General features: G+C 42.3%; 1 protein-coding gene across 1 annotated transcript in view; it reads left to right on the top strand.

Moving 5' to 3' along the window:
* The window catches only part of KIAA0895 (KIAA0895 ortholog), a 41,509-nt gene that overhangs the window by 15,340 nt on the left and 10,714 nt on the right, over positions 1-15,455 (top strand). Inside the window, exons 2-4 of the mRNA XM_008586974.1 lie at positions 12,461-12,604; positions 13,516-13,648; positions 14,376-14,681. Of these exons, the coding sequence (XP_008585196.1) occupies positions 12,461-12,604; positions 13,516-13,648; positions 14,376-14,681 (583 nt within the window). The remainder of the gene's footprint in view (positions 1-12,460; positions 12,605-13,515; positions 13,649-14,375; positions 14,682-15,455) is intronic.

Raw genomic sequence — 15,455 nt, 5'->3', positions numbered from 1 at the left:
GGGTAAGGGGTGAGCTCCTCCCGGGTTTCGGCACCAATGAAAGGATGACAGGACCCGAGCTGACAGTTCACCGGAGAAGTTCCGCTTTATTCGGGGGAGAAGCATACATTTATATAGAGCCGGATTCCGGGAGAGGGTGGTTAGTACACGGGGCAGTAGTTGATTGGCCCAGGGTGGGTAATGATTTCTGATAGGCTGCACCTTGGCACCAGTGAGATTGTTAGGACCCGGAAGAGAAAAGCGCCATGTTTTAGGGAGTGCCTCCTTTGGGGTCTTCTATGGGGCCTTACAGTGATGGAAGGGTTGCCAAAGTACTAAGATGAACACAAAGGAAAGCTCCAAAGTGAGATTCATGCAGATTAGGAGACCGAGACCTGGACAATCGGGATAGGTGTGTGTATATTAAAATGTTCTGGTTTCAGGAGTTAAACTGATTTATGAAAATATGTAATGCTGCATTGCTTACTATTTATATTTGCTATTCTTACAGTTGGAAAAAACAGAGAATATATTTGATGTCTGTAGATAAATCTGGTGTAGATTTCCACATAGATGAGGGAAGTAGCAGCCTGCTCCATGAGTTGACCTCAAGGATGTCAACTCTTTTCCTACCAGCAATCTGCCCTGCCTAATCCACTACACTTTTTTTTTTTTGGCAGCTGGCCAGTACAGGGATCTGAACCCGTAACCTTGGTGTTGTAAGACTGCACACTAACTAGCTGAGCTAGCTGGCCAGCCCCTAATCTACTACAGAAAATATCGGTTGAATTTTTTAAAACTTTTTTGTGTGCTCCCTATTTAAATGCAAATGTTCCAGAGAAAGGAAATTGACTACCTGGCAAGTGGGGCGATGTAATTAGGGAATAGAAAGGCCTGGAATTTCCAAAGTAGAAGGCACTTGAACATTTATTTTTCCAGTTATAGAAGTAATACATATTCAGCATAAAAACTTAGAAAAGTATAGAGAAGAGAATAAAAATCCTGTAATTATACTACCCACAGATAACCACTACTGATATCATAGTGTTTTCCTTCTCCCTTGCCAAATGTCTGTAATTGAGGTTAGTGCACTTTTGCTTGCTTGTCAAAGACATTTTCTCCCAACATTTCTTTTTTGAAAGATTAACTTTCAGTGACTGTATAATGGGTGTACAGTAATTCAGTGAACTTGAATCTTTAGGTTGTTCCACATCGAGTCATTTTTTAAGAGAAACAGTTTTGTTAGCTTTTCACTGTAGGGAGCATCTTGCCTAAAGCCTGTTGGAGGGAGGCTACTTAGTGAGTGCTGCAGTGGAGATTGTGTCTTTTTCAGAACGGGCTATAGACACCCTGATGGTTCTCTTCTCACCTAACTTCCATAGAACATAATGAGATTTTTTTTTAAAAGAAAATAGTTTTATTTATTTTCAGACAGGAAATAAGTAAAATTTCACTCATTTTAGGTGTACAGTGCAGTTGCTCCCCTTCCCTGATCCCTGTCCCCAGGCAACCACTGATCCGAAGAGACCATTTGATCAGTTTACTCAGGTCTTTTTATAGCTGAGAAAAGTTTTCATTAACTTCTCATCAGCTTTTTCATCAAGTTTTCAAAACTTTTCATCAACTTTTGTTTTGGTCTGTATTTTGAATTGGTCTATACCATTTACTTTAGGTTTTTCTTTGGCTGTTCTTACCATTAATACACTTAGTATTAGCCATCTGCACTCCATATGTCCCACCTTTCGTCCCATTTTTGATCTTTCCCCCTTTTGTCTGAGAGAATTTTTGAAGGTTATAGTTGGTTTTATTAATTTGTGAAATGAAGTTTGTACTGTCTAAAATTTTATTGGATCTCCTATAGAATATATTAGGTTGAACCATATAAAATTATTCACATTTAATCATTTTTGACTTACAAAAATGGCAGTTTCATCTGGTTTAACCTAATACTCTTTCAGAGGTATGTTCTTTATTTGAGTTTTCAGGGTAAAGCTCCTACCCATTTCCTTGGAATATCACATTTCTTCATAGGGTTTATGTTGTCTTTTTATTCTGTTATTCATCTGTGATTAAAAAGCACCTTATCCAGGGCTTAAGTTGGCCTGAAGACAAGTATGAGGAATCATCTACTGGACTTTTCACATTCAGACTTACATTAGAATGGATTTGTTGAGCCTCCTGAGCTTGGGGATCTTCCAAGCTTTCAGGTAGTGGTGCAGTATTTTAGTAGGACTACAAGGATGGGGGTGAAAGAGAGTTATGACCTATGTAGTGGTTTCCAAACTATACTCTTAGAAAACGTTGCGTGTTTTACTGCCTCCACAAACACTGAAGTATTTTCCAACAGACAATAAAAACTTAAGATGGAGTTCTGTGAGATTTGTTTGGAAAAAAGTTCCATTGGTAAAGACAAAAGTTGATCTAGCGTTTTAAGGAATCTAAGGTAAACTCTGTACCATTTTCCAGAAAATACATGTTTTAGTCTGTTTGGGCTGCTATAACAAAATACCATAAATTGGGTAACTCATAAACAGAAACTTATTTCTTACACTTCTGGGGGCTGGGAGGCTCAAGATCAAGGCACTGGCAGATCCAGTGTCTGATGAGAGTACACTTTCTGGTTCATAGATGGCACCTTGTAGCTGTGTCCTCACATGGTGGAAGGGCTTGCTAGCTCTCTGGGGCCTTTTTTATTGGGCACTAATCCCAATGATAAGGGTCCTACCCTTATGACCTTATCACCTCTCAAAGGCCCCACCTCCTAATACCACTACCTTGGAGGTTAGGATTTCAACATATGAATGAGGGGTGGGCACAAATATTCAGACCATAGCAATGCAGAACACGTAACCTGCATCTCCCAGCATATGCTAAAATCAGGAGTCTACCTTTGGTCATAGGACTTCAAGTAAGGGAGCCATACTGTATTAGGGTTCTCCAGAGAGACAGAATCAATAAAACATGTTTGATAGAGTTTGGACATGTTGTCCCCCCCCAAATTCATGTGGAAATCTCATCCCCAATGTGGCCGTGTTGGGAGCTGTTTGAGTCATGGGGGCAGATCCCTCATGAATGGATTATTGCTTTCCCTTGGGGGTAGGGGTAGTGAGTGAGTTCTTGCTCTATTAATTCCATCCAGAGCTGGTTGTTTAAATAGACCCTGGCACCTCTGCTCTTTCTCTTGCTTCCTCTCACTATGTGATCTGCTTGTACCCGCCGGCTGCCTGCCACTTTCCACCATGAGTAGAAGCAGCCTGAGGCCCATTCCAGATGCAACTGTCCTAGAATCGTGAACCAAATAAACCTCTGTTCTTTATATATTACCCAGTCTCCGGTATTCTGTTATAGCAACACAAAACAGACTGTTAGAGAAAATTGGTACTGAGGAGTAGGGTGTTTCTATACAGACACCTGAAAATATGGAAGCAGCTATGGAACTGGGTAATGGGCAAAGGTTGGAGGAGTTTAGAGGACTCAGAAGAAGATAAAAAGATGAAGAAGAGTTTGGAACATTTTAGAGATTGGTTAAATGGTTGTGACCAGAATGCTAATAGAAATGTGGACAGTAAAGGCCATGCTGATGATGAGGTCTCAGGTAGAAATAAGGAACTTGGGAACTGGGCAAAAGATCATCCTTGCTACAGCATAGCAAGGAACTTGGCTGCATTGTGTCCATGCCCTAGGACTTTGTGGAAGGTGGGAATTAAGAGTTGTGAACCAGAAAGTTTGGTAGAAGAAATTTCCAAGCAGCAAAGCATTAAGGAAGCTGCATGGCTACTTGCAACAGCCTGTGCTGAGTTATAGCAGAAAAGGCATGATGTAAGGCCAGAATTTAAAAGGGAAGCAGAGTGTAAAGATTTGGAAAATTTGCAGCCTGGCTATGTGGTAGAGAAGCAGAGAGCAGGAGAAAAATGCAAGGGTGAAGCAAATAGACCAGTTGCTAAAGACATTAGCTTGGCAATGAGGCAGCCAAATGCTAATAGCCAAGACAATGGCAGAAAGGCCCTGAAGGCATTTCAGAAGTCTGGAAGGGCATCCCTTCCATCACAGACCAAGAGGCCTAGAAGGACCGAATTGTTCTGGAGGACAGACCTGGGGTGCAGCTACCCTCGGGAACCTGCTCCCTGCATCCCAGCCACTGTGGCTGGAGCAGCCCTGCCTCAAGAGTCCCCAAGTGTGGTTTGTGCAGCAGCTCTGGAGTTTACAAGCTGGAAACCTTGGTGGTGTCCACGTGGTGTTAATTCTGTAGGCTGGCAGAACGGGAGGCATGGCAGCCTCCACCCAGATTTCAGAGAATGTACGGAAAAGCCTGAGGGCCCAGGCAGAGACCTGCCACAGGTGTGGAGCTGCCATGGAGGCCATCTACTAGAGCAAAGTGGAGCAGGAAAGTGGAGTCAGCCCCCACAGAGAGCCCCACTGGGGAAATGTCTAGTAGAGGCAAAGAAGCAGGGCTGCTGCCAGGACCCCAGAACTATAGGGCCACTGGCAATGTGCAATGCAGGACTGGAAAAGCTGTCGGTACCAGTGCAGCCCAGTGAGCTGTGCCTGGCAAAGTTTTGGGCGTAGGACTTCCTGAGGCTTTGTGGACCCAGATGCCCCATTGTGCCCAGGATTCAGGACTTGGAGTCAAAGAAGATTATTTGGGAGTTTTAAGATGTAATGTCTGCCCTGCTGTGTTTTGGACTTGTTTGGGGCCTGTTTCTCATATCTTCTGGCCTATTCCTCCCTTTTGAAACAGGGATGTGTACCCAATGTCTGTTCCACCACCGTATCTTGGAATTAGATAAATTTGTTTTTGATTTTTACAGGTTCATAGCTAGAAGTTTTGTCTGTGGTCTCAGATGAGACTTTGGACTTTTAAGTTGGTGCTGGAACAAGCTAAGACTTTTGGGACTATTGGGATGGAATGATTTTATTTTGTATGTGAGAGTGACATGAGTTTTGGGGTGCTGGGGGTGGAATGATAGAGTTTGGACATGTTTTACCCCCCAAACTCATGTGGAAACCTGATTTCCAATGTGGCAGTGTTGGGAGCAGTTTGAGTCATGTGGGTGGATCCCTCATGAATGGATTAATGCTCTCCTTTGGGGGAAGGAGTACAGAGTGAGATCTCACTCTCTTAGTTCCCACCAGAGCTGGTTGTTTAAGGGACCCTGGCACCTCTTCTCTCTCTCTTGCTTCCTCTCGCCATGTGATCTGCTTGTACCTGCTGGCTGCCTGCCGCTTTCTGCCATGAATAGAAGCAGCCTGAGGCCCATGCCAGATGCAGCTGTCCCAGAATTGTAAGCCAAATAAACCTCTGTTCTTTATAAATTACCCAGTCTCGGGTATTCTATTATAGCAACACAAAACAGACTGATGGCAATGTTATAAATATATGAGAGGGGATGTATTAAGGGAATTAGCTCATGCAATTGTGAAGAGAAGTCCCATGACAGGCTGTCTGCAAACTGGATGCTGGTAGCATGAGTCAGTCTAAATCCGAAGGCCTCAAAACCAGGTCCTTGGTGTAAGTCTTGGAACCTAAAAGCTGAAGAGTCTCAAGCTCTGATGTCCAAGGACAGGAGAGAAGAGCGTATCCCAGCTCCAGCGGATCGAGAGAGGGCTTCACATTTTTTCTCCTTTTTTTGTTCTCTGTGAGCCCCCAGTGGATTGGATGGTTCTCACCCAGTCCACTCAGGCTCTCCTGCCACTCTGTCCTGGAAACACCATCAGGGACACACCTAAGCAGATGGCTTTACCGTGTTTCTCAGTATGCCTTAATCTGACCAAATTGACACCTAGAATTAACCTTCACACATACATTCCAGTGTGCAGTACATCACATCTCTTCCTCCTCATCCGTCCTTTTTCTCCACTTTATTTTCTGTGGAGTTATATGCTATGTTGGGAGATGCAGTTTTATGATTAACGTAAATGATGATATAACAGTGAAGAGAAAGGTTTGACATAAAATTTATTGCCTCTAAAAGTCTTACCCATGTGGAAGTGTGTGAAAGCCTGATTTTTCAAGCGTTGTAGTCATGGAATCTCTGAACTCTAGGGGAACAGATAACCTCCCTCTTTTTTAAATAACTTTTTTCTTCTGATCATAGCACTAATATATACATGCATATTATAAAGAATTTTAAAACTTCTGAAAAATATGAATAATAAACATCAGTGCAACCCATTACTCCTTACCAAATGTGAACATCAGCCTTTTGGTATATGCTATCAAACTTCTCTGTGCCTTTTAAAGTTTCTTTTTCCTTTTTCCACAATTGGGATCATACCCACATTTTGCTGGCCTACAGTTAAGTTGCATAAAGAAGCAGAAGTCATTGTAACACAAAAATATTCACTGTTGAAGTGACTGGTTCATTACCATTCCTTTCTCTTTTAAAGCTTTAATGTATTCCTACCTATCCAACCACTATCTCTGTCTCCATGCTGTGGGGTTTTATAATGCAGATAGGTTGGGAATTTATTTCTTGAGATCAGTGAAGGATGCTGCAGATCTCTGTAATCACTGACAAAAATCCGTCTGGGTTGGACCAGTTGAAAAACTGATGAAGAAAAAAATCAATAGACATGATGACAGGATAGGCACTTCAAAGAAGAATGATTGAACATAACATTTATTTATTTTACACTAAATTTATTTATTTATTTCATTTATTTATTTTTTAAAAGATGACTGGTAAGGGGATCTTAACCCCTGACTTGGTGTTGTCAGCACCACGCTCTCCCAAGTGAGCCACAGGCCAGCCACATATGTGTTTATTTTTTATTAGCATATTCATTGTTACCAATCATAGTTATTCTTTATGCCCCTTATCTAGTTCCCTCTTCCTGTTTAATAACCATAGATTTGTCCTCTTCATCTGATAGATTAACTGTTCCTCTGTTGGTTTGTTGCCTAGATGATCTGTCCAGTACTGAGACAGTTGTGATCAAGGCCTGCGCTATTATCGTAAATCAGATGCTTCTTCTATTACTCTGGAGTGTGCTCTGTGGAGTGAGAGGACCTCTTCATTTTTGTTTGTTTGTTTGTTTTGGTCTCTGCTGGTGCCTCTCCTCGTGTCAATGCAGTTTAGAGTCTTGCGCACCATCTGCACGGTGTCTGTGACTGCTGCTATAGAGGCAAGCTACTTTGTGGTCGCCATGGTTATTGCAGTGGCTATGGTGGGCTACCCATGTGGAAATGGTGACTTTGGTGTGCTCATTATCTGGTTGCAGCTGGGTTTGGCTTCCCCCGGCACCACACCTCAGAATTCCGGCAGGGTCCCGGGGCCGTGGTGGCAGCTTGCCTGTAACATTATCATTTTGATAGAAAAATCACATTCCAAAGATGGCGGAATAGACTGTTCCCAGTGTCACTTCTCACACAAATCACCAATTTACAGCTATAAAAATGTAACATAGCCAAGCCGGGGCTGCTGGAGCTCAGCGGAAGAGGAGGAGCAATCTATAGAGTTCATGAAGGCAGGAGAAACTACGATGAGAGAAAGAAAAAGCTGCTTTGAGCTTTTCGGGCCGCAGCTGCTTTAAGGAGCGCATGGAGCAGGAGCCGGCAGAAACCACAGCTGCGCCCTTCAGATGGAGTTACTTGGAGGCAGCAGGGGAGAAGAGGGAGAAGAAGGTGGCCCCTAGGACAGCAAGACCACTAATAGGGTTCACGTGGACCCACACAGAAGCGAGGAGCCAGAACAACTGAAAAAAGGGAGCCATTCAAAAGCTGTTGAGTCATCGCAAGGGACCGGCACATGGCCCGTCCCATGGGACGTGTTTGCAGCATGGGCGGTGGAGGAGACAGGCCCACCAGGGAAACACTGGGGCACAGCAAGGACAGCTGATCTGCCCCCCAGTCAGCACAGGACCACTCAGAGGAGACTGGTCAGGAATACAGAATTGCATGGGATGCAGTTTGATGAAAATACTGAGGCCCAGATCAGAGATTCTACACAACACAGATCCACTGGGTCTCTGAAAAGCTGGACGTGCCTATAAGGTCAACCATTAAACCCTGAGCTGCACAAAAAGCCTTCCCTAGGGAAACAGCAGCAAAGTAGCATTTCAAACAACCACATAGCTCAAGTACTGGTTCCCACAGGAAGTTCCTCAGTGTTAGAAGCAAAGGACAAAAAATTAGTTCCAGGTCAGGCACACCACCAGCACCTTGGGGCCTGCCTGGGAACTGGAGGTTGGATCTGCAGACCGGACCCCACTCCCACTTCCAGACAAACTACACCAGTGCATCGGGGCCAGCCTGGGGAACGAAAGCATGGAGAAGAGGACTGGACCCCCCCCCTCCCACAACCAGGCACACCAAGCCAGTGCCCCAGGGCCTGCCCATGGCCCCAGGGCATGGACAAGGGGACTGGACCACCCTCCCACAACCAGGTACACCACACCAGCACCTTGGGCCCCGCCCAGGGACCCAGGGCATGGAGAAGGTGACTGGACCATCCTCCCACAACCAGACACACTGAGCCAGTGCCTTGGGGCCCACCCACGGACCCAGGGTATGGAGTTGGGGACCGGACCACCCTCCCACAGCCAGGCACAGCATGCCAGCACCTCGGAGCCCACCCAGGGACCTGGGGCATGGTGATGGGGACCGGACCTCCCTCCCACAACCAGGCACAACATGCCAGCACCTTGGGGTCTGCCTGGGGACCCGAGGCAAGGAAAAGGGCAATGGACCCCTCTGCCACAACCAAGCAGACTGCACCTGTACCTCAGGGCCCACCCAGGGACCCAGAACATGGAGAATGGGACTGGACCCCTCCCACAACCAGGCACATGGCACCAGTGCCTTGGGCTCTGCCAAGGGACCAGAGGCATGGAGAAGGGGACCAGCCACACCCCACAACCAGGCATACCACCAGTGCCAAGGAGCATGCCAAAAACAGCACCCCCACATGGGTGGCCCACCACAGCCACCACAATAACCATAGTTGCTGCAAAAGCGGCTAGACGCCATGGCCACCACACAGATGGTCCGCCAGCCACTGGAATGCATTCTAACAAGAAGAGTCATCAGCAGAGACAAAGAAAAGAAGAGGCTGTCTCTTTCCACAAAACCCATTTCAGGGTGACAGAAGAAGCATCTGCTCTGTGATAATATTGGGGGACCTGATCACATCTCTCAGCATTGGAGAGATCATCTAGGCAACAAGTTAACAGAGTAACCATTATTCTTTCAGAAGGAGAGAAAAAATCTAGGGCAGTTGGGGCGGGAGGGGGGGAATGGGGGAAGGGGAAAGGTTGGACAAGGGGCATAAAGAATAATTACAATTTCTAACAATATATATGCTAGTAATACTGATTTAATCAACATATCTCAATGGAATGGGGGAAGGGGAAAGGTTGGACAAGGGGCATAAAGAATAATTACAATTTCTAACAATATATATGCTAGTAATACTGATTTAATCAACATATCTCAATGGAATGGGGGAAGGGGAAAGGTTGGACAAGGGGCATAAAGAATAATTACAATTTCTAACAATATATATGCTAGTAATACTGATTTAATCAACATATCTCAATGTTCAACCCCAAAAATATGTATAATTGATTTTGATTCAATAAATAAATTTTTTAAAAAAAGAATAATGGGTGTTCTTTGAAAGAGACTAAAGGACACCTAAGTAAGCGGAAAGACAGTCATGTCCATGGATCCTACAGCTTCCTGCTGTTAACGTGGTATCCTGCCTGAGTAGATCTACAGATTCAATATGACTCCTATCAAAACACCCAAATGGGTTTTTCCTCTCAGAAATTGACAAACTGATCCTAAAACTTATATGGAATTGCACGGGACCCTGAATATTCAAAATATTCCTGAATAGGAAGACTAAAGTAGGAGGACTCACATTTCCTGATTTCAGAACTACTACAAGGCAACAGTAATCAAGCCAGTGTGATCCTGCATAAGGACAGACAGACTGACCAATGGAATAGAGTTGAGAGTCCAGAAAAAAACCTTCACATTTATGGTCAATTGATTTTTGACAAGGGTTCCAGGGGAATTCAGTGGAAGGAAAATAGCCTTTTCCAAGTGGGTATCCGCATGCAACAGAATGAAGTTGGATCTCTACCTCGTACCATATACAGAAGTTAACTCAAAATGATCATGGACATAAATGAAAGGGTGAAACTGTAGAATGTTAGAAGAAAACATTGGAGTAAACCTTCATGCCCTTGGATTAGGCAATGGTTTCATAGATATGACACCAAAAGCACAAGCAACAAGAGAAAAGAATAGACAAATGGGACATCATCAAAATAAAAAAAACTAAGGACAACATCAAGGAAGCGAAAAGGAACCGCAGAATAGGAGGAAATATTTGCAAATCACATATTTGATAACAGGGTTGTAGTAGAATATATAAAGACTCAATAATGTGAAGACAGATAACCCAATTGTAAGGTAGACAAAGGATGTGAATAGACATTTCTCCAAAGAAGACATACAGATGTGCAACAAGCACATGAAAAGATGCTCAGCATCATTAGCCATCAGGGAAATGCAAATCAAAACCACAGTGGTTAGAGCGTGGTGTTATAACACCAAGGTCAAGGGTTTGGATCCTGAGCCAGCCAGCCACCAAAACAAACAAACATACTGCAGTGAAGCAGCACTTCACACCCCTTAGGATGGTTGAATAAAAAACAGACAGTAACAAATGTTGACAAGGACATGGAGAAATCAGAGCTGCATGCACTGGTGACGGGAATGTAAAATGGTGCAGCTGCTGTGGAGAAGTCTGGTGGTGCCTCAAGCAGTTAAACATGGAGTTAACAGGTAACACACATAACATATAACATAACCCAGATGTTCCATTCCTAGGCACATACCCAAGAGAAATAAAACGTGTTCAAACGAACAAAAAAAAAAAATTACATTCTTTCCCAGCAAAATATTTCACTATTTTTATTTACTCTTTGCTTTATTCATTCTTTGATCTGTGATAATAAGGAACGCCTGTATATAAGTTTTTCTTAATTCTCTAAACTGTTTTATATATTTATAATAAATAGTAACCAGATAACCACATTTTCCTATTGAGTGAGCATATGCCTAGAAAAGCTAATTTTATCCGAAAGTAAGTACATGCTTAAGAAAAACCTATAAGCAGAAATTATAATAGTTTTTTTCCTTATTTATTAGGTCTGTTAGTCCAATATAATAGGTACGACTTCTCTTTCTTCTGCAGTTCCTAAGGCCAAAGTTCTCACATTTTTCTCACTCCAATTTATGGATGACTGGTGACCATTAGTCTAGTGTATCTTTGCTTATCTGCTAACATGAGTTTTTAATTATGTGCTGTTTTTTGCTTTTAATTATCGTAGTTGTCATGAGTAAATCAGCCTCTGGGGCACTTGTGCTATATTTGCCTTTCTGTGATATCCTTGTACATTTTACTGTACACTTGAATCACCTGGGGATTTCGTTAAAATGCACACTCTGATTTAACAGGCATGAAGATAGCAGGGCCAAAATTCTGCATTTGGAACCGGCTTCCACAACTTTGCCAGTGCTGCTGACCTTCAGACCACACTTGAAATAGCAAGGCTTTAATAACGATTTTGGAAACAGAAGCCAGGCAAAGCCTATTGAAGCCATTTCTTGTTATGATAACTTTATGATATATGCCTAGTTTCTTAGTAATGTATATTTTTCCAATGGGGATATATGTATATTGAATTATGATTTGTAATATATGAGCTTTTCTATAATTTTTGTGTTGGGCATGTTATCTACAGTGGTAGTATTTATAAAGAATGGTGATATACCGATGATGATGTAATAGTTAACATTTATGGACTACTTAGTATGTCCCAGACACTGCTTCACAAAGGGTGACTAAATTTTCACAACAAAACTATGAAGTAGACATTATTATTGTTATCCCTATTTACAAAGTCACAAGTGTAGTGACTTGCCCTTGGTAACACAGTTAGAAGATGACAGAGTTAGGACATTCAGTCAGGTAGACCTACTCTGTAATCTCTTTACTGCTTTGACACCAGTCCAGAAACTGCAGACTTCATATAATGTGAAAACATTTTTTTCTTTTTCCAAATGGTAATGGTAATCTAGTGACAAGTGTGGAGACATACCTTTCACTCTGAGTTCTCCTGCCAAACCACCAAATGATCTTTGAGAAGCCAGGAGCCTCTCTGTCCAGCTTCTCAGCCCATCAGATATCAGCAGGATATGCAGTGCTCGAGTCTCTCTATCTTTATGTGAAGGAGAGATGAACATAGGGAAGGAGAGTTACTATTTCTAAGTGCACAGGCATTTGTACAAGTGTGCAAAAATGAATGGAAGTTGTTCAGGATTAGAAAAATGTGTCACTTCAGTCGCAGTTTAATTTGGAAATCAACAAACCTGGAATGGGTCATGATAAATAAGAATATAGGTAGCTTATTACTCATCCCAAAGTAATAGGGGGCTATTTGCTCTCATTATTTCTCTCTTTTACAGTCCATCAATATTTTGGAACTGACTTTACAGAAATATGGAAGTTATGAAAAATTTGAACAAGCCACTGGTGGTAGCTTGCTGTCTAAAACTCGAATCTGGAGTCACGTGAGGAAGTACATGCTGAAGGAAGGCTGCCTCGGGGAGGTAGGAAGCACGAGTGGCCGCGAGGAGCTGGCTGTGGCATTTGAACTCTCAGTCAGTGCCGTGTGGTTTTGTCCTGCACGTTTCATTTTCTCAAACCTATTTAACTCATTAAATTAGAAATCCAGAGTTTTCATTAAGTACTGTAAGTCTAAGTTCCTGATGCATTGAATTGTTTTGATGTGTTTAGGTTTTTTGTTTTGTTTTTCTTACTGCCATTTCTGTATAGCTGTGGGTTTCTATGAATTACTTTATGAATATTGTTAATGAAGAGAATTGCCCAGTGGCCTCTCTCGTTAGTAGTCCGTTCTTAGTAGTCAGTCTTAGAACCCTGGCACCAGCAGGAACAGGACTCTGGCTCCTATACATTCGTTTGCATCATTTTAGCCAGGGATTCTTTTGAGAAACTCCAGAAGTACAGTTGTAAGTCCTCTGTATCTTCCTCCGCACAGCCATCTGCTTTCTCTTCAACCCAGTAAAGGTTCTTGAGTTCCCAAAGGGGCAGAATTAGAAGGTTCAAAGGTAAATGGCTGTACATTCCATCTTGTCAGTTTCTGGGAGATTCAAGGTAGTTGTAAACAAAAACATAGTGTTAATTGGGGCCGAGCCCGTGGCGCACTTGGGAGAGTGTGGTGCTGGGAGCGCAGTAGCGCTCCCGCCGTGGGTTCGGATCCTATATGGGGATGACTGGTGCACTCACAGCACTCACTGGCTGAGCACGGTGCTGCTGGTCTCAAAAAGGACAAAAAAAAAAAAAAAAAATAGTGTTAATTTATGGACCCATTGTTTTCTGTGAAAACTTTTTTGTCCCTGTGCCTTTACATTTTGTTTTATATATACATATATAAAACACACATACATATATATATATATATATATGTATGTGTGTATGTATTTTTCCTCTTGCTCCTTAGATCGTAGTTCATTTAACTGAGGACCTGCTTTCCCGAGCTTCAATGACAGTAGTGAATGGATGTCCCACTCTGACCATCAATGTTGCCACTGCGCGGGAGCATTGGCTGGAGGGAATGCTGAGGCATGAAATAGGTAGGGGCAGCCCTTTTCCACTGGTTCATCTGCAATATCAGGAGTTAGCTCCAAAGAAATGTTATTTTTAGAATGGGTTTTTCTTAGTAGTATATTTGGCGAAAAGTCATGAGATTGTTAAGCTTCCCTTGGTCTAAAGCTAATATATTTACATCTCATTTCAAATTAATTTTTTTTTTTTTTAAAGATGACTGGTAAGGGGATCTTAGCCCTTGACTTGGTGTTATCAGCACCATGCTCACCCAGTGAGCTAACCGGCCATCCCTATATGAGATCCAAACCCATGGCCTTGGTGTTATCAGCACCACAGTCTCCCAAGTGAGCCATGGGCCAGCCCTTAAATTAGATTTTTTTTAGGGCACTGTTTAGCTGTGTTAAGCTTGGAAAGTCATTTAACTCCTCTAGATTTCAGTTACTCCTCCTTAAACTGAAGAGGTTGAATTAAGTGATCTCTAAGATTCTTTTCAAATATCAAGTCTATGATTCATCTCTTTAAAAAAAATAGTTTTGAAGGTTTTATCTCCTTTAATGAGACATGTGCTCCTTCTGAAGGCAGCATACTCCTTCAAATCCAGAACGTTTTAGGGTCAGGTATTTTTCTAGTTCATTTTGATCTGTAGGCTCATACTAATTTGGTTTTAGAATTATTGGTGGAATTTTCTTTTGCAGAAGAATTAAAACAAGAATGGCATTTCTTTTTATTTATATGCCTTTTTTTCCTCCATAGGCACACATTATTTTCGAGGTATTAACAACCTCCAGCAGCCATGGAACAGTTGGACTGGCCGTAAGAAACATGAGCTAAAGCCAAACAATCCCACAGAGGAAGGACTGGCAAGTATTCACAGTGTCCTGTTTAGAAAAGACCCCTTTTTATGGAGGGCTGCCCTCCTCTACTACACTGTTTATCGAGCCAGCCAATTGTCTTTTTGCGAACTCTTCAGAGATATTGGCAGGTTTGTCGAGGACCCCAATACAAGATGGGATTATTGTGTACGAGCCAAGAGGGGATGGACTGATACTTCCCAACCAGGTAGGTCTCTTGACTGTAAGCTTTCTGACTTATTGACTAGTTGTCTAGTGATTTTGGTTGTATCCTAATCTCTGAATTTACTCACCTATGAAAAATTAAACCTTTGTTACTTGAGGTCAGTGCTAGTTTTCCCAAACCACATTTTCTTAGAATTATTTTTGCCCAGCTCATTTTGAAAAATTTCAGACCAACAAAATATGGAAAGAATGGTAGAATGAACACCCGTATACTCTTCATTTAGATTTACCAATTATTAACATTTTGCCATTTTTGCTTTCTTTCTCTCTTTTAAAAAACAGCTTTATTGAGATATAATTCACATACATATAATTCATCCATTTAAAATGTCTAGTTCAGTGGTTTTTAGAATATTCACAGAGTTGTGCAACCATCACCACTGTGTAATTCCAGAATGTTTCCTCACCTCAAAAAGAAACTCGTACCCATTAGCAGTCATTCTCCACCCCTCCTCCCCAGCTCTAAGCAACCACTTTTAGTGGTTTTTACTTTTAGTCTCTGTAGATTTACCTTTTTTGGACATGTCATATGAATGGAATCATATAGTATGTGATCCCTTGTGGCTGGCTTCTTTTAATTAGCATGATGTTTTCAAGATTCATCCGTGTTGTAGGATGTATCAGTATTTCAGTCCTTTTTATTGTTGAATTAGTATTCCATTATATGCATATATCACATTTTATTTATCCATTTGCCAGTTGATGGGCATTCGGGTTGTTTCCTCATTTTGGCTGTCATGAATAAAGCTGCTGTGAG

This window comes from Galeopterus variegatus, unplaced genomic scaffold (assembly GCF_000696425.1).
Source record: "Galeopterus variegatus unplaced genomic scaffold, G_variegatus-3.0.2 Scaffold4193, whole genome shotgun sequence".
Taxonomy (NCBI): domain Eukaryota; kingdom Metazoa; phylum Chordata; class Mammalia; order Dermoptera; family Cynocephalidae; genus Galeopterus; species Galeopterus variegatus.
Note: the sequence above shows the minus strand (reverse complement) of the source record. Positions and strands in the feature narration are given on the sequence as shown.